Source organism: Cajanus cajan, chromosome 6 (genome assembly GCF_000230855.2).
Source record: "Cajanus cajan strain Asha chromosome 6, NIPB_CcT2T_4, whole genome shotgun sequence".
Classification (NCBI taxonomy): Eukaryota; Viridiplantae; Streptophyta; class Magnoliopsida; order Fabales; family Fabaceae; genus Cajanus; species Cajanus cajan.
Window position 1 is genome coordinate 20,773,113 of NC_138522.1, and position 19,310 is coordinate 20,792,422.

The window sequence follows — 19,310 nt, forward strand, 5'->3', positions numbered from 1 at the left end:
GGGGTATTTTAGTCTTAGAATTTATTTTAATTGTATTTCCAATTTTACCCTTGTATTTTGGGGTATCTTAGTCATAGGATTTACTTTCTTTTGTATTTCCCATTTACCCTTGTATTATGGGGTGCTTTAGATCATAGGATTTTATTTTTGAGCTAAGGTATTTGATTAGGGTGGGAACAAAAACCTAGATGTATTTTTGTGGCTATTGGACCTATTTTTGGTGTTAGAAAGGCTTAGGCCCAAGTAGAGGGCAAAGGTTGCATTGTCTTATCATGCACCTAGATGTAGCCTAGCTAAACCCAAAGATTCCATCCTTGGCCACCAAGTTGCATCTAGGGTTAATTTGGATTTCATTTGGTGTGCATTTTGGCTTGTGAATTTCGGCCATGCACTCTCCAAATGCAACCCTAAATGCCTCTCACTCCTATAAATACCCTAGGCTATGCATCATGTAAATACTTTGGAATATATGAATTTGAGTGAGCATTTTTGCCTCAAATCCTCTCCTTAGTCACTAGGTCAATTCGGCCTACCTCTCTTATCTCCTCCTTAGAGTGAGTTTAGGGATACCTTGAATGGCCTTCACCTCCACTTAGTGAAGAGAGCCAACTAGAACACCCAAAACACCATCCTCCCTTCATTTTTCATATTCGCCCAAGCCATCACCATCTATGCCCACCTTCCTTTTTGCCTCACCCTTGAAGGACATCCACCCCCTAAGGTCACTATCTTGGCCTTGGCAAGGAGCTCCTCTTCACCATTGACGTTTGTTCATCCCCTTGGTGGAAGGAGTCCATCAGTTAGTGAATTGAAAATGCCTGATGGTTATGCTTTAAATTTGCATAGATGTGTAAATATAGAAGAAAGGAAGTTTTATGGAATGAAAAGTCATGATTGTCATATTTTCATGGAGAGACTATTACCCATTGCTTTTCGTGCATTACCACATCAAGTATGGAATTCTATAACTGAGTTAAGTAAATTTTTTAAGGATTTATGCTCAACAATATTATGAGTGGGTGATTTGTTGTTGATGGAACAAAACATTATTGTTACAACATGTAAGTTGGAACGAATCTTTCCACCTGTATTCTTTAATTCCGTGGAGCATCTTCCTATTCATTTACCTTATGAAGCAAAGGTGGGAGGTCCAGTTCAATATCGGTGGATGTATATGTTTGGAGGTAATTGTTTACACATTGAATGCGCAAAAATCTATTCTTATTTATCATTAGTTAGTAGTTAACAATTGATGTTTACATAGGTATTTGAATAAGTTGAAACAAATGTTTAAAAACAAATTACATGTTGAAGGATCAATTTGTGAAGCATATTTATGCATAGAGACTTCTCATTTTTGTTCATATTACTTTGAGTCTCATGTGCAATCAATGAGAACTAGAGTTGGTTGAAATGATTTTGGAGGTCAAAATGTGGCAGTTCACAAAAATTTATCAATTTTTAATCGTGTTGGTCATTCACCTGGAACTTGTAAGAGTTGCTACTTGAATGATAAAGAATTAGCTGCTGCACATTTGCACATCCTCCTTAATTGTGAAGAAGTTCAACCATATATTCGGCTAGTAATATAATTTATACTTAATTTATTTATTTTATATAAATCTTCACATTTATAATTTATAATAGTATAAAAAAAATTAATGTCAGATATTATGAGCAATATTTGGAAGCATTTAATCCAAATATACATAGAATTGACATTGAAGGTTAGATTGCATCTGAATTTCCATTTTGGTTTCAAACATATGTAAGTGCTCTACAATTACTTCTCTAGTACATGAGTTAATCTTACAATTCTAAAAGATAACGAGTTTGTTTTTCATTTATAGGTTCATGATAAAAAAAACTTGGTACAAAATCAATATTTGCACCACTTAGCATGGGGTCCAAAGAGAAAGGTTAATACTTGGCCTATATATTTTGTCAATGGTTTTAAGTTCCATACAAAATAATGGAGCATTGGTAATAAAACCATTAATTATGGAATTTGTGTTAAGGGTGACAACAAATAAGTCCATGAAGATTACTACTATGGTATTATTAAGGAGATTATCCAAGTAGAATATCCGGGAGAACCGACCAAACAATTAGTATTATTTAACTGTGAATGGTTTGATGCTACCATTAATTGTAGTGTAAAGGTTCAATCCCAATATGGAATTGTGGAGGTTCATCGTCAAAGAAGATATTCAAAATATGACCCTTTCCGATTTGCAACAAATGCAATTCAGGTGTTTTATGTACCATACCCTGAAAAAATAAAAGAAAAGGTTAATTGGTGGGTTGTCATTAAAACTAAACCAAGAGGTACAATTGACAATCGATATACACTAGAGGTTGCATATCAAGATTTAACAACTAATGTTGTTATTAATCCAAATGATGAGCTAATTGGTGACTTGAGAGATGAAAAAGGGGGTTATGAGGTAGTAAAGGAAGTCAAGGTTATTGACAATGCAAAAGCTAGTGATGAAGAGGAAGATAAGGAAGATGATTTTGTTTTTAGAAGTGATTCTGAATATGATTCTGAAAATGATGATCAATTCTTCAATCAAAATAAACTTAATGACAATGATGGTAATGATTCTGATGAAAATAATGATGATGGTTTGGATAGCGATGATTAAATTTTGGAGTCTTTTGTATTTTAAGAAAGGTAATTTGTTTAATTTCATAGCATTTAGTGATTGAATTAACCTTGTAACTAACCAATGTAATAATATGTGTGATGTTTTGTTATTTCAAATGTGAAATGCTAAAGGTTATTTTCTATTATTATGAACTTGTAAAATAGATTGGACAATAAAAATATGTGAAGTTTATCTTGTTAGATTGTATTTATTTCTTATGTTTATTTTAGATTGTAGACAAAGATCGGGGTAAATAGGCATTTCTTAATGGTCGCCCAAACAAACAACACTCAAGACATCCTCCTCAAATAAATTCTACTTCTCTACCTTCTACTTTTCCACCTATTGCTTTTCCACCTATTGATCCATCACCTAGAACATCTCAATTCCCAACTTCACCTTTGGTACAAGGAGTACAATCATCTAATTCACAACCCAATTCAGATGAAGGACCTAATCCTATATCAACTAATGTTGCACCAAAGACACAAGAAAATAGTGGCAAGCCAATCTTAAACCTTGATGGGCAAGGGTATATATTATCTTCTTCTTCTTTTGCTTATTTAAGTATGTTGTAAATCCAATGACCATGTACATGCAATGTTTTTCCAAATTCTTACCTTCCCACCCTGTAACTAATGGAATTGGAGATATCCTTAAAAGTCATGATACTAATCCATGGCCATCATGGAAGTAGATTCCAATTAGCACAAGAGACTTATGGTTTGGAGATTTTTTGATGAGTTTCATATGTTAATAATTTTATTTAATTTTGATGTCTTCTAGATTACTTATAACAAACTTATTTGGTTATATATATAGATAAAGTTTTTTATTTGTCCTCCGGATCATAGGTGGGCAAGAAAGAATTTTGAAATGCAAGGAGCTATAGTCATTAAAATTATCTAAGTAAGGCTTGACAAAGTCTGAATAAACCGAATTGGATTGGAGATAGTACATTGGATAGATTATATGAGCATTGGGCATCTGTAAAATACAAAAAAAGGAGCACAATTGCAAAAGCAAACCGAGCATCTGATTGTGGAGGTTTTGGAGGGTCTTTCCACATTGGTGGCTCTATTAGCACATCTCAGCATAGATATAATATGACAAGTTTGTCCTACACAAACTTTTTTAAAAATAATATTGATCTTAAATATAAATTTATATATATATATATATATATATATATCATATTATTTGTGTAGATTTATAAATGAGGAATTTATTGTGTTGTAAATTATAAAAGAAGATACTTGCAAAAGCATCTAAACAAGGCATATAATTTGAAAGTATGAAGTAGCTGTTAGTTTCATTTTGTAGTTATCCATACAACATAATAACAATTCAGTATTTTGTATGGACTGGCTTGTGCTTGAGTGATATCAGTTTATTGGAATGCTTGATTGATGGTGAAATTTGGAAAAGATACAAGGTATTAGGTATGTACTCTTGTGTACCTTGTAATGCATCATATTTTAGTTGTACATGTCCTATAATTTTAAGAATTGCCATATTTCAATTTGAGCATCTTATTATATTTGTTCTTTCTAACTTTCAACCTACAAGGCATAACTGATTGTATTGTTATTATTGCCTTTTCTCTTCTCCGGGGATGATAGTAAATTTTAATTTGTGAGCTCTGCTTATTGCCAGTGACGAGGTTGGTGTTCCGTTGTTCCTTTCCTACCACTGAAATCCTCATGGGATAACATGTTGGGAGTAATGCTTGTGGTGATTCTTCCTATATTTCATTAAAAGAAGTACAAGTGTTTTTTCTTGGTGAATAGAAGTTTGAATTACAATGCTTAATATCATTTATTTATTTTAGTTAGTGATCTCTGGTTGGAAATAGTTATGTAAGTAGCAAACTGAATGTGGTGGATGAAACAGTGAACTGAACTGACATAGATAGTATTGGTACCTTGTGTAATCCTTCTAATGCTATAGATTTTTATGCACATATACTTGCCCTGTTTGGTTGTCACATTTTATGGCTATCTTTATTTGGGAATTATGATGGGAGCATTTGTAGTGGAGTTAAGAGAAAGGTTGTCACATTAACTTATGTTCATTCTCTTTATTTTAGAGAAAGTTGAATGGAATTCCTCCTACTATATTAGAATTGTTTCGTCACACACACCAACGGAAGGACAAGTCGTGGGTGGATAGGAGATCAGAGCAAGTTAATGTAGTGAACTTTAACATTCTACTTTTAGTTTGTTTTTATTTTTGAAGCCATAATTATTCTTAAATTGGTGTTGATAGGAAAAATTTTCATGCATATTTGAAGAATTAACCCAAAAAGCAAATGAAGAAGGAACTACTCCACCAAATGAGTTAGATGTGTGGTGTGATGTAGCTAGAACCGAGAAAGGAAAAATATATGGCCTTGGAATGGAATCTTCTGTAGTGGTAGGAAGACCTTATTATCGTGGCACTTCTTCTTCCTCAAATGAGTGGGTACAAAGACAATAACTTGATGAATTAAAAAAAAGATTTGGAAGAAGTTAAAAATGAAATAGATGAGCTTCGAGTTAAAGTTGTAAATATTGAGAAACTCTTTGAGCAAAACAATGCAATGATACGACAATGGATGGATAGTATTAATCGTCATTCCATGCCGCCTAGTATAGAGGATAATGAAGATGAAGATGAGACACAACCACCCAAGCAACCATTCAATCCTAATAGAGGTAACTTACTAATTAAAATATTTTTTACAACAAATACAAAATGGTTATAGTTAAACCAAATAGTATTTATCATAGTTGAAAATGGTATGATGTTATTAACTTAGTTGGAAAATATCTACATGGGTAATTGTGATTTTATTAGGAAGAATTTCACCTTTTCTTGTCAAATTATAATCATTCATTTAAACTAATATACAATAATTAAAGTTGGTGAATGAAGATAGTACGTACTATATATGTTTTGTATAGCATTCCAATTTTGTATAGCATATTTTTTTTCTTGGATCAATTTATATTTATTTATTTTGTACTTTTTTATGTAGATGACTATTTTAGAAAAAACAAAAGAATGTGATGTACAAGAAGAGTTCCGGGTACAAGATGAAGGACATGTTACTTTCATGATATATGTTAAGTTTTTGATTCACTCATTTTTTTCACAGGTGTTTTTTTTTCTTGAGACAGTTTTATGAACTTCATGCACTTTGTTGTTAAAAGTGTTCTAAATTTTTGTGTTTTTCTTAAGTTGTTCTTATTTTTGGGAGAAAGAAAGACACTCGGTTGATTGATGTTCACTGGAAGTGTTAAAGACAATTTGTTGCTATATTAAAACTATTGTCAAATAAAATTTTATAGAAAGTGATTGAAAGTGATTGTTTGAGTATTATAAATACAAATAGTGAGGATTGTATGCTTGGAGGATATTACATGTAATTTTAAAAAATTAAAAAATTTAATTACTTAATTTTCATGTTATTATATAGCTTATGTTGACTTTTTGCATAATAGTTTAGCATAGAATAAATATGTGAAGTAAATAAATAATTAATATTATACTTAAATAATTATTATGTTTTAGTAGAAAAATAATTGAAGTTAAGTATGTGGTGAATTTGAATAAAGAAGATAATAATTATGAAAGAAAATGGCATAAATAAGAAAGATGAATAAGGAACAATTTTAGCGACTACTTTTTTTCTTTTATATTATATCGGTCACTTTGAGTCATTGAAAAATGGGTCACTAATTCAGTTATTTTAAAATTTGGTCACTAAAATAGTTACTTTAGAATCAGTTATTATAACAATCATTAAGTTAATTATTACAAAATAAGTTGCTAAGTTAGTCATTATAAAATAGGTTACTAAATTAGTTGTTATCAAAATTGGTATCTAAATTAGTTACTATAATATTGGTAATTAAAATAGTCACTATAAAATTGGTCAATAAAATGGTCATTAAAAATTGGTCAATAAATTGGTCATTTTAAAATAAGTTACTAAGTTGGTCATTATAAAATTAGTCCCAAAATCAATCATAAAAAGATTGGTCACTAAATTAGTTTTTAAATCAGACTTTAGATTGGTAACTAAAATTAACAACCAGCGATTTAATTACTTTCTGCATTGGTATCTAATTCAGTCACTTATTAGTTTAGTAACTAATTTTATTAATTTGGAGATTGAAAATTTAGTCTCTAAAAATAAGTTTTCTTGTGAATGTATTATTTTAAAATTTTTATAAATGATTTCTTGAAATTTATATTTTCACAGAAATGTTATAAATGTTTTCTTGAAATTGGCAATAATGAATGCGTTCCTTAAATTGTAAGTCACGATTTTTTCCAGTAATAATTTAAGAGGTGGAAAAGTTGACTATATAAGCTGACTATAAGTACTGTTGGTCTATATAAACTAACACAGGTGTAATAGTGTCAACCATTTCAGTGTTAACAATGTTTTTATGCATGATCGACACTAAATCCTATTTTGTGTCTACTTTTTTATGTTAGAATCAACTTTTGAGTAACTCTAATTGTCAGCTTTCTTGTAGTGATAATTGAAAAAATTATTAATGCATATTTTTCAACATGCAATAAAACAGTCCTTACACGATTCAATCATATATTCCACACGGGTTTATAAAATATTATTTTATTATTAGGTTCTTTTAAAAGAGTTAATATAAATAATTAAAAAAATAAATATGTTTTTATCACTGCAACTGAATTAACATATTTTGATTTTATCCATTCAAAATTTTCTTTTATTTTTTTATCTCATTAAAATTCGAAATTATAATTTTAGTTTATACTACTAGGTGACCCTTTTTAGATACTTGTATTCATTAGAAGAAGTTTATGTGATTATTTTAAGTGTTACACATAATTGTTTGTGATTATTTATCTGAATGTTATACATATAAATTTTTGTATAAATATTTAAAAAATTATTATATATACACTTTAAAATAGTCATTAAAAACAAAAAATATCAACTTTAATTTTTAAAAAAAATGAAAATCAAACAAAAATATCTTCTGAGAATCAAAACTAAAATTTGTTCATTTTACAATAAAAAAATAATATTTATAAAATTTATAATAATTAAAAAATAAATAATTAATTAAAAAAATAAGATTTAAAACTCATTATTTATTAGTAACTAAAATATATTTAAATATGAAAATAACCTCCCAAACTCTCATGTGAGTTTCTTTCCTAGATTTGCCAATATTATTGCTCATAAACTTGCCAAAACAATAATAAATAGTGCAAATCTTAGTGATTTTTTTCAAATTCTAAATTGTGTCATCTATGATATTCTTAATGATATGAGCTAAGTTTTTGTTTTTTAAAAAAAAAAAAAAACATTTGAACCCATAAAACTATATTTTATATAAAATTATTAAATTTCACACAATTACCCTTTTATATTTTTCTGAGCTGAGGTAAATTGTAGCTACATTACATATATACATGCGGTGCAAAGAGACCCACATGCACAAAGAATCTGAATGGCGGTAGTTGAAAGATCCCACTTCCGTCTTGTCCTTTATACCGAAATTAAATAAAAATAAAATAAAATATCTGTATAATGCTACATGTTCCAAGTCCACTAGCCCGAACCTTGAAACTTATTAGAAGTCACGAGCCAGAACATCCTAGGTGCCTCTGAGGCTGTCTCTGTTGTCTCGGGTATGCGATTTCCCTCGCAAATTAAGAGTCACAATGTTTTGATTCAAGTTGTATTTGTCAAATGGAGTATTATTTACTCTATGGCTTTCTAGGGTGTTCTTATGGTTTGTGTTCATGATGATGATTGATTGCTAATTGATGTTAAGTTTGGGAGTAACTGATATGAAAACTCTAAGCTTTTCTTATTTTTTGATATATGATAACAAATTATCTGAGATTTCCAAAGGGTGTTGAGTCTAGGCTAGCAAATCAACCCCTAAGGTTGTTTTGGCTATGTTTTACTGTATAACATGACAAGATTGGTTTACCCTCTTAAGAGAAAGATATGGCATTGACATATGGAGTTGTTGAGAAATTAATTTAATTTCATTTATTTCATGTTAGCCATTTGAAATTCTTAATACTTTTCTGGATATTTGATCAGATTCTTCAACTTCAACATGTCCTCTCTTTGGTCTCCTTTAAGCCTTCTTTTTTTCGGCTTTCATGTATTATCTTGATTGATTTTTCTAAATTGAGTTAAGAACTAACTTGACATTTGTTGTTCTTTTTCTTTTTATATTGATGTGTTTCAAGGTATCATTATCTTTAATGGCAGTAATAATGGCTTTGCATGGTTGTTATTATAACAATATAAAGTTGGGAAATCAACGACGAGCACTACACAATCTCAGCTTTCCAGGCTCAATTTCAGTTCATAAATTGCCAAAAAATAGAAGGTCAAAATCTGATAAGTTGGAGAATGATAGATTTCCTAGATTCCTGGTGGAAATGCGACAGACAGAATTGCCTCCATCAAAATATGGTACAAATGGTAGAGCTGTTAAAATGGTTCCAGCAAGTGAGGTAGTGAAAAAAAAGACAATGTCAGAGAATCAAGTGGAAATGGGGAGTGGATCAAAGCAAGCTGTTAATGGAACAAGTTTGGTAAGAAGAGATCCTACTCCTGCTCCTGCCTTGACAAAGACAACGAAATCTAGAACCTCTAAAGAACTTCCACCATTGGAAGAGCTAAAAGTTTTGCCCTCCGATGAAGGCTTTAGTTGGGCCAATGAAAATTACAATTCCTGGCAGAGATCAATTGATGTTTGGTCTTTTGTTATTTCATTACGTGTTCGTGTTCTGCTGGACAATGCAAAATGGGCCTATGTGGGTGGATTTACAGAAGAAAAGCAAGTAGGTTCTGAAAGTTATTTTGTTGCTAAATTCTTCTCTTACTGACTTTAATCATTGCTGATGGAAATTGGGAACCCTCTCAACAAACATTTCTTCAGCACTCATCCCAATTAGTTTTCTAGTTGATTATGTTTCTGCTGTGATTTTGCTTTGCTGACTTGAAGTATCTTAATATTGCATTTCAGAAAAGCAGAAGGCAGAAAACTGCTGCATGGTTAAGGGAATGTGTGTTACAGCTTGGCCCAACTTTCATTAAACTTGGTCAGTTATCATCAACCAGGTCGGATCTATTTCCCCGTGAATTTGTGGACGAGCTTGCAAAATTGCAGGTGCTTTTGTAGATATTTTGTTCACTTTTTTTTCAGGCTTGTTGCAGATTCTTTAATGTATAGTCTATTATTAAACTTGGATGCCTGATTGATATATTATTATTAATAGTTTTTATACTTAATACAACATTCTGCAGGACAGGGTCCCTGCTTTTTCACCAGAAAAAGCCAGAGGCTTTATTGAGAGCGAATTAGGAGCTCCTATTAATGTATTGTTTAAGGAGTTTGAAGATCGGCCCATTGCTGCCGCAAGTCTTGGTCAGGTGAATTATTCCTATGCAGACAATCATATTTTTTTTTCATTTCTTGTATTCTAACTAATGATCTTAATGTGTTGATATTAGCTGTGACCTTCGTGTAGTGCTGGAACTCTAAATTTTAATGGTACTTTTATGTAGTATGGACAATCAGATGAGATAACACAGTTATTTTTTACTTGAATTTTGGGGGCACTATTTGTAGGTTCATCGAGCTATTCTGCACAATGGAGAGAAAGTAGTTATCAAGGTTCAAAGGCCTGGCCTGAAGAAGCTTTTTGACATTGACTTGCGTAAGTTGTGGTCATTTTGTTTCTTCCATTTTCTACATCACTTGATTTCGAAATCAAATGGATCAAAGGATTTCTGAATTGCTTTAATATACATAATTTGGAATCTGAAATATTAGGATACTGGAAAATTAGGAAAACAATACATGTCAAATCATAACTATGTATAAAAAAGTATACAGCCCCTAAATAGAAGATATTTCCCCTAACTCAAGCTAGAGTATACAAATCATATGCATCAAGCTTTTTAAAGTGAAGTGGCTTCAAGGACCACAAAAGGATACGTTCAAGTTTATCACTAGAATTAACAAACACAATTGTGATTGCATTGAGAGAATTTTTTCCTTGATGAAGTGATAGTCATTTTCTGTATGTATTGTCCACTCATGAAACATTGGATTTGATGCAATATGTAAAGTATCTTTGATTATCCTGATACAGCTTCTTATGGTCAATGTTTTCAAACTTTAACACACAAAATAGTTGTTTACCCATGTAAGTTCACATGTGACAATAGTATAATACTTGCCCCTGCACTGGACTGAGTAACAATCTTTTGCTTCTTACATTTCCAAGATACGAGGTTGCCACCAACTAAACATAATATCCTAAAGCAGACCACCAATCAGTAGATGAATCACCCAATCTGCATCAGAGTATCCCATACTTAGAGAATTTCATTTGTCTTCATATAATAGCCCTTGACCAGAACATTCTTGTCTCACAATATTTGTATGAATGCATTCCAATGATCAACACCATGGGATTGCATAAGCCGACTCATCATATTGCTTGCAAAGAAAATATCTGGTCTGAATGTTGTGACTTGTGATTGTGAGGGGCCTAACTCATATTTACTAAACCAACTTTAAGATGAGGATTGCTCTCCATTTATATGCATTATTATAGTCATATCACTAGTCGATATAAAATCTCCAACTCACTCAATGTTGAGAACTGAATATCTCGAGCGTAAAGTTTACAAGACTATACACTAACTAATTTCTTGTACCAGCTCATACCTGAATAAGGCTCCCATTAACTGTGGGATTAGTTCATTATCATCTAGGATTGTCTATTTTAGTTCCTACTGTGCTCTATTAATTGTAAATCTGCTCTCAGTGTAATATACGAGGCATTCTCACAAAACATAGCAGATCTAATAGAAAAATCTAGGCATGTGTATCATCTTTCCTTTTGATTGATTGGATTGACAAGTTCAAGTTGGCTGAGAGGAATTCTTATAAGTACTTTGGGAGAACCACACCCCAAAAGCTAGCTATTGTAATTTGAGAGCTCAAGCCCTTACAAATGTCACAGTAGAATCCCATGCATCTAATGTGGGACTCAAGTTTATGACCTTTCAACTGGATCCTAATATCTCAGTGTACATTGTAGCCCAGTGCCGACATGGTCTGGCTGTGCACTAGGCCTTCTGAATAGTCCTCCCAGGTGAATGTTGCAAAGGCTGCTTTATTTTTATATAATTGAGGCTGATCAATGGATCTGGCTGAGTTATTGTTTACAACTGTTTTGAGCTTTAATAATACCAATTATGGTCAACTAGTGAGATTAAAGATGGGTAGTTGTTGAAATTTTGTTTTACTCTAACAAGTTTGTTTGTCTTGTCCAGGAAACTTAAAGCTGATTGCAGAATATTTTCAGAAAAGTGAAACTCTTGGTGGTCCAACTAGAGATTGGGTTGGTATATATGAAGAATGTGCAACGTAAGCAAAACAAACATTATCTTTGAATCAAATTTCTTCTTCCCTCGTTGCATGTTAAATTCCTAAACTTTTAGTAACTTGTTTTGGGCTTCACTTAATTATTATAATTAATTACTGTGTCATTGGTATTTTGCCTTACGTAATTTATATTGTCCTGCACACGCTACTTTTCAGGATTTTGTATCAAGAAATTGATTATATAAATGAAGGGAAGAATGCTGATAGGTTCCGGCGAGATTTTCGAAACATAAAGTGGGTCCGAGTGCCTGTATGTTTCTTGTTGCAATACTACATTCTGCTGGATATTCAGATTGTTCCAGCTTCCTTGAAACTTAATTTACCTCTCCTATCTTCCAAATCTCATGCCTAATATGTTTTATACATGTTGATTGTAGCACATATAAATCTCTTCTGTCTAGTACTAATGTCAATTTTAACTCGTATTCTTCATTTTCTCTTTTTCAGCTGGTATATTGGGATTATACTGCATCAAAGGTGTTGACATTGGAGTATGTACCAGGTTGTCAACTTGACTATATTACTTGTTTTCTTCTTTTTCTTTATAAGTGGAAGCTATTAAATAATTTTCTTTCCTTCAAGGGTTGTATGTCATTATGCCATTGAACTTTGGTTTTACTTTCTGTAAACAGGTATCAAAATAAATGAAGTGGATATGTTAACTTCCCGTGGTTATGATCGATTACGAATCTCATCACACACTATTGAGGCATACTTGATTCAGGTCCACAGCCTTGATTCTCTCTGAAACTTTATCTAATATCCAATATTCAATATGGTCATCTCTTTGGTTCATGCGAATGTTTAATTGCCTATATGCCTATGTCTTAATAAACAGAGAAAAAGACATTGTTGCTTAATGATAGTTGTAGATAAAAGTATTTTTAGTATTAAATCTTGCTTGTCTTTCAGATATTGAGAACAGGTTTCTTTCATGCTGATCCACATCCTGGAAACCTTGCTGTTGATGTTGATGAAGCAATTATTTATTATGACTTTGGCATGATGGGGGAGATAAAATCTTTCACTCGAGAGAGACTGCTTGAATTGTTCTATGCTGTTTATGAGAAGGATGCCAAAAAGGTCTAGTTTTCTGCTATTCTTGCATCTTTGAAACCATGGGACATTATCATAGCCAGTACTTTCAATTTGATATCTTGATAAACTAATATGAAAACATGTTTGTCTTCTTGTAAAGTAAAGATACATAGTATTACATGGAAATTGGTCAGAACAGGAAGAGATTCATTGCAGTTTGAAAGATAAATACACGGTATACAATAATGCAAACCTGTGCATGCCAATCCCCAAAGCTTGGCTCTTATGGAAGTGTTCTTTATTCCTTAATAGGAAAACTGCCCTCCTGAAGAGTGATGAATCCCCCATTTATATCTCTCCCAGCCTGGACAAGAATGTAAGGGATAACATCCTAAAGAACTATGCTAATAAGTTAACAGAATAGAGTAATAGAATAACATCCTACTCAAGGTTAAACATAATTGTAACAACCCCTTACTATTTGAATTTGGGTTTAGAACCTAACTTAAGTTCACAGAACCAACTTGTCAGGTTAGGGATAACCAAGCTTTATAAGCTTTATTTAAGCTATATCTCTCGTCGATGTAAGACTAAATTACTACCTTTGAAGTTGTTATTAAGGCAACCCCCAAAGAGGACTAAAGTGGGCTATGGGCGACCATAATTAAGGAGACATTCCAACACTCCCCCTCATACCTCGGGTTACCTTGGAGTGTGGCAAATGCAGGTTGTCTAACAATGGATTTAGAATACACTCTTATATCATTTTAGAGTTTGGATTTTGGGTTTAATTCAATTCTATAAAATCAGCTTTTAAGATAAGGACTGTTCAATCTTTATAATCTCTATTTAAGTCATCTCAAATAGATGTGGAACTAAACCTCCAACTTTGAGTCTGCTATTAAGGCAGGCCCCAAAGAGACTGCAACTAAAGCGTGCTAGGGTTGTCCCATACTCCTAGATTTCCTTGTGTACACTCTCCAAATGTGGGGCTTAAATATTATCAGTCTTGGGTCTAAAATTTTAGCTGTCAATTAGTAACAGAATAGTTTTCCATAAACCAACTATTCTAAATTCCCTATCACACTAGAAACCTTTGGGCTGTTAGTGTGGATAATGCACTTGGCCACCTACCTTCTGTTGAAACTCAATTGGTTATTAGAACAATTGGGGTGGCAAGGATCAAACTTTAAACCTCTAAGTCATAGGGCTCTGCTACCATGTCATGAACCAACAATCCCAAAGCTTGATGGCTGATGCCATATTAGAAATGTGTTGGACCTTGCTAGTGTATAAAGTATATGATTATTTAATTGTTCATATATTGTGATATATTGGATTGGGACTAAGGCATATAAACATTTTTTATGTACAATTTGAGCATTCATTTGTCATCAGTATCCATTTTGTACAAGTCAGGACACTAATTAAGAATCAATAACATATTTAGCACTTGATGTTTCAATATAATGTCAATTTGTAATTATGCTGATTTCTTCTTGTTAGCTAGTGATTAAGGGAAAAAAATAATAAGTGAAAATAAAATAAGTTTTTCCATAAGTTAAATTTAGCTTCTTAATAAGTTAAAAATTGACATTTAGATAAGGTAATATAAGAGATTTTTACAAATTAGCTTGTACATAAATTAATTTTAACTTTTTGGAGAAGGCTATTTCTTTATTATTTTTTATAGTCAAATGTTACTAATTAGCGCGTTATGTTAGTTGGGGCAATTCAAATTCACTCTCCCCTTGTCACTACACTCCTATGCCCCTCCCCTTAAACCACTAGATCACCTTGTAACTTCCTTATTTTAATTTTCCTAAAGGTGTTTATACAAAAGTTTGACCAAATAGCCTCTAAATTAGATTCAAATTATGTACAAATTAGCACCTTCATCGATGCTAATCACAACAATATTAGAGAAGAACCATCATCAGTGGTGTAATATCATTGCTAATCTGTTGCCAAATTCCTCAATTTTAAGGTAATTTATTAGGCAGGTTCTGATCTGTTTTCACAAAGATATAGTTTCCAGCCTATGGTCTTGGGAAATTTTTGTACTAATAAAAGTATGTGTATTCACCTATGTATACTTCTAGGATAGTACTAGTAGTACAAGGTTGTAATGCAAAGATGCACAGATAGTATCACGAGCATGTTTATTTGTAAGTTGCAAATCATTTATACTAACACTAGCTCAACTTGGATCATTTAAAATATATATAAATCCTAAATTATTTACACATTAATTACATGCTACTGTGTTTAGTTGTAACAAACTGAAATATTTGTAACCTTGATCTTGAGAAGGAATGTTAAAATCTTAATTATAGATTAATTAGCATATTAAACATATCAGATCAGATGGATAAATGTCACTGCTGGTAGTTATTTAGCAAGTAGGATATAAGTTTGCTATTGATTGAATTATATACATGCTATAAATGAGGCTAGCACACAATTTCCCTTAAAAAATTTTAGTACAATTACAATTGTATGTTTATAACCGACTAACTGGTGATACTTTTCAGAATAAGGAATCTGAAGTTACTCTGAAATTGAACTTAACATTTACAAGACATCTTTCACATTTACTAAAACTTTTTATTGACAACGGTGCAGGTTATGCAATGCCTTATAGATCTTGGAGCACTCCAACCAACTGGTGACCTGTCATCAGTAAGCATATTTAGTAGCTGTACTCTTAAAAGATGATCATTTAACAGTTTGAAATTATGACACATATAGATCTTATAAATTCCTTTTTTTGGCTTCCAGGTGAGGAGATCTATACAATTTTTCTTGGACAATCTTCTAAGCCAGACACCAGATCAACAACAGACTTTATCTGCAATTGGGGAGGTATGCGAGTATTTAGTTTTATTGAATGAATAATATCTTAGTTCCTTCATAATTTTTTTGGGTGATTGTTTCACTGTAAATGAGGATAGGCCAAAGATGGAAAATCATTGATTTTCTGGGTTGTTCCAAATAATCTGCAGAGTTTATACTATATGATTTTTATTATTGATGGAGTTTTGTGGCAGGATTTATTTGCAATAGCACAAGACCAGCCATTCCGTTTTCCATCTACCTTCACCTTTGTTATTAGAGCGTTTTCTACACTTGAAGGTTTATCCCCTTCCCTTCCGTACTCTTTCTCTCAATTGGTGATTATTCTTTGAAGTATTTTTTATTCTTTTACACACCCATTGTATATTATTAATTTAATTTAATTTTCACATTAGTTTGTGGATTATAAGATGACAATCCACCTTTTCCTATGGATAGTGTTGTAAGACTCAACAATTAAGGAGTGTTTGGTAAAATTAGCTTATAAGTTGGTTGCAAGCTTATAAGCTATAAGCTAGGAGCTGAAAAGATGAAAACCTATAAGCTAATTAATTGAATTGAAATTATTTGATAAAATTAGCTTATAAGCTAGTTGATTAATGTAAAAAGGCATTTATTTATTTAATGATGAGAGTGAGAGAATAACATGTAAGCAAAATGGTTTCTAAATTAAAAAGGGTAAAAAAAATAATTTAAAGTAAACTAATGAGGATAAAAATGAAAGAGAGAAAAAGCTAAGAGCTTATAAGTTAAAAGTTATTTCAATTTGCTTATAAAAATAAGTTATAAGCTCATAAATACGCTTGTGTACCAAACAAGTTTATTTTAATCAAACTAGCTTTTAAGTTGGTCAAAGGAACTTATAAAGCTCCTCAAATGCTTTGGTAAACACACTCTTAGAATAAATGTGTAATTAACTAATTATTGTAGGTTGTATGATGATTTGGACATTTGATATGGTTAGGACAGAACCCAAAGTATTTGCCTTAGGTTTAGATCTCTTGGCACATGGATGCATAGTTGTTGCTCCAAGTTTATATAATATAACTTTATACAGAATGATTATCAGAAATAATATTGAATTTTAATTTTCTATTCAAGTGATAGTAAAACCTAGTAACCTACTTACCAGTATAAATAGCATGAGAATGAGAAAACAATATTTTTCAGTATTTTTTTTTCCTTCATTACTTAATCTTATTTCATTTTTCTGTAGGCTTAGGTTACATACTCAATCCAGATTTCTCGTTTGTGAAGATTGCTGCACCTTATGCGCAGGTTAAGACAGTCTATGACCACTTATTTTTCTCATTCTCTGTTAAAACTTAAAATGTAATACTCATATGTACTTACCTTACAGGAACTTTTAGACATTAGGCAAAAGCGACGCACAGGGCCACAACTCGTGGAGGAGATAAGGAAACAAGCAGATGATGTACCACACGATACTTGGAACTTTCAATTTAGCTTTTCATTGTAGATGTTGTTCCTTTAATAATAATATAAAAATCTTATATGAAGCATTATTTTAATTATGCCGATGGGTAGTCTCTTAAGTTAACAAGTCTCATGGAACTTTTCTAGGCAAGAACCAATTCGATATCAATGCCATACAGAGTTCAAAGAATAGAGGAATTTGTGAAGCAACTTGAGGGAGGAGATCTGAAACTTCGAGTCCGAGTGCTTGAGGTGAGCAATTTCTTTTTCTTCACATGGTATATGTTTCATGATCAAATTAAAGGTTTGTTTGGATAAGCTTCTCCAAAAACACTTTCAGGAGAGAAAAATAAAAAGGGAAAATGAAATAAGTTTCTTTATAAACTAAAATTAGTTTATGTAGAAACTAATTTATAGAAATTTTTTCTTATTACCTTCTTCAAAATCTTATTTTTAACTTATAAGCTAGTTTTAACTTATGGAGAAACTTATATCGATTTTCCTTCCAATTTTTTTTCTTCTAAAAGTACTTATGGAGAAGTTTATCTAAACAAATCCTAAACCATTTTCAATTAAAGTCAATTTGATTACTCCTTAGACCATTAATCCCAAATTTTAGAGGTTATTAAATTGCCCAAAGTGGTTAGACCTTTTGCAACTTTTTTGTCCCTAAATTGAAGCTGTATAACTTGATTTGCTAGTCTGAAAGAGCTGCTAGGAAAGCAACAATATTACAAATGGCTACCATGTATACGGTATTAGGGGGGACCTTGCTAAATCTTGGTGTCATTATGAGTAGCCAAGGCAATCAAGCTTTTGCAAATGGATCATTCCTTGGTGCAGGTGACATTTACATCATATAGCTTTTCTTAAGTATTGTTTAATCATACTCATTTTTGGATACAAATTTAGAAGAGCTTTTGAAAGTTTATTTACTAAAAATAAAGAGCTTTTTTCGTAAAGAAGTTCTCAGCAACTCTTCTAAACTTGTATCCAAATTCATTCTTATGGCTGATTGGTATCAACTCATCCATATGCAGGGGTTTTTGCGGCTCTATTTTTAAGGTCTATGCAACGGGTGAAGAAACTTGACAAGTTTGAGAACATGATATAATTCATCTCCACTAAATTCAATTCCTTCAACCATATTCGTGATGGTCTTCATCTCCATTTTCTTACTCATCAACATTACCATTCATAATCTTCACATAAACATAAAAAGATATACCAATACGAGTTGTACAGAAACATGATTGGAGGGTGATGAAACTGCAAGAAATTGTTCCTTCATGATAAAGTGAATATCGTAGTTTTGTGACGAGAAAAGAAATTTATCATTATCCATAGCTACTAAAGTTAGCCAGATAACTTTTTGTTTTCACATTTTTCATTCTAGTTATATACTACGCCCTAGAGGCTAATTGTATATTGACCTTACTAGTTTGCGGTGTACCATGTCATTTATTCTATATACAAGACATTAATTCCATTCCTTGCGTTATTTTAAATGAGCATAATAAAATCTTTAGAATTGTAAGATCAACACCATATGCTATGAGTGCATAGCTGAATTGTGGTGTCCTATTTGGTAAAGTAATTAATACTATTCTTAAATGTCGCTAGTAAAGTATCATTACAAATTGGGATATTAATTGTGCAAAGAGGATATCAATCTCTTGGGATATTAATCAAGTGTTTTACATTAGTAGAAATCATAGAAATGATGTATTGGATTGACCTGTTGCTAGAATATGAACGAATTTGGTAAATGCCACACAAGTGACTTTCATAAGGTACATGAGATTTGTACAAATGACATCCAACCTGCCTCGTCTTGATAGGAATGCAAATGCAAATA

At 31.7% G+C, this 19,310-nt stretch overlaps 1 protein-coding gene across 1 annotated transcript; it reads left to right on the forward strand.

Moving 5' to 3' along the window:
- The first annotated feature begins 8,175 nt into the window (after positions 1–8,175).
- LOC109811700 (protein ACTIVITY OF BC1 COMPLEX KINASE 7, chloroplastic) lies at positions 8,176–18,941 on the forward strand. Its single transcript, XM_020375506.3, has 18 exons — positions 8,176–8,324; positions 8,901–9,500; positions 9,686–9,829; positions 9,967–10,092; positions 10,292–10,379; positions 12,010–12,103; positions 12,278–12,371; positions 12,569–12,623; positions 12,754–12,845; positions 13,034–13,204; positions 15,785–15,841; positions 15,941–16,024; positions 16,210–16,294; positions 17,232–17,293; positions 17,376–17,450; positions 17,600–17,704; positions 18,154–18,295; positions 18,493–18,941. The coding sequence occupies exons 2-18, from the start codon at positions 8,916–8,918 to the stop codon at positions 18,564–18,566; spliced, it is 2,133 nt and encodes a 710-aa protein (XP_020231095.1). The 5' UTR covers positions 8,176–8,324; positions 8,901–8,915; the 3' UTR covers positions 18,567–18,941.
- The last annotated feature ends 369 nt before the right edge of the window (positions 18,942–19,310 follow it).

Coding starts and splice junctions, on each gene's coding strand:
- LOC109811700 (XM_020375506.3), top strand. CDS start 8,916: ATGGCAGTAATAATGGCTTTGCATGGTTGTTATTATAACAATATAAAG. Junction 9,501..9,685: donor GATTTACAGAAGAAAAGCAA/GTAGGTTCTGAA, acceptor ATTGCATTTCAG/AAAAGCAGAAGGCAGAAAAC. Junction 18,296..18,492: donor TGGATCATTCCTTGGTGCAG/GTGACATTTACA, acceptor ATCCATATGCAG/GGGTTTTTGCGGCTCTATTT.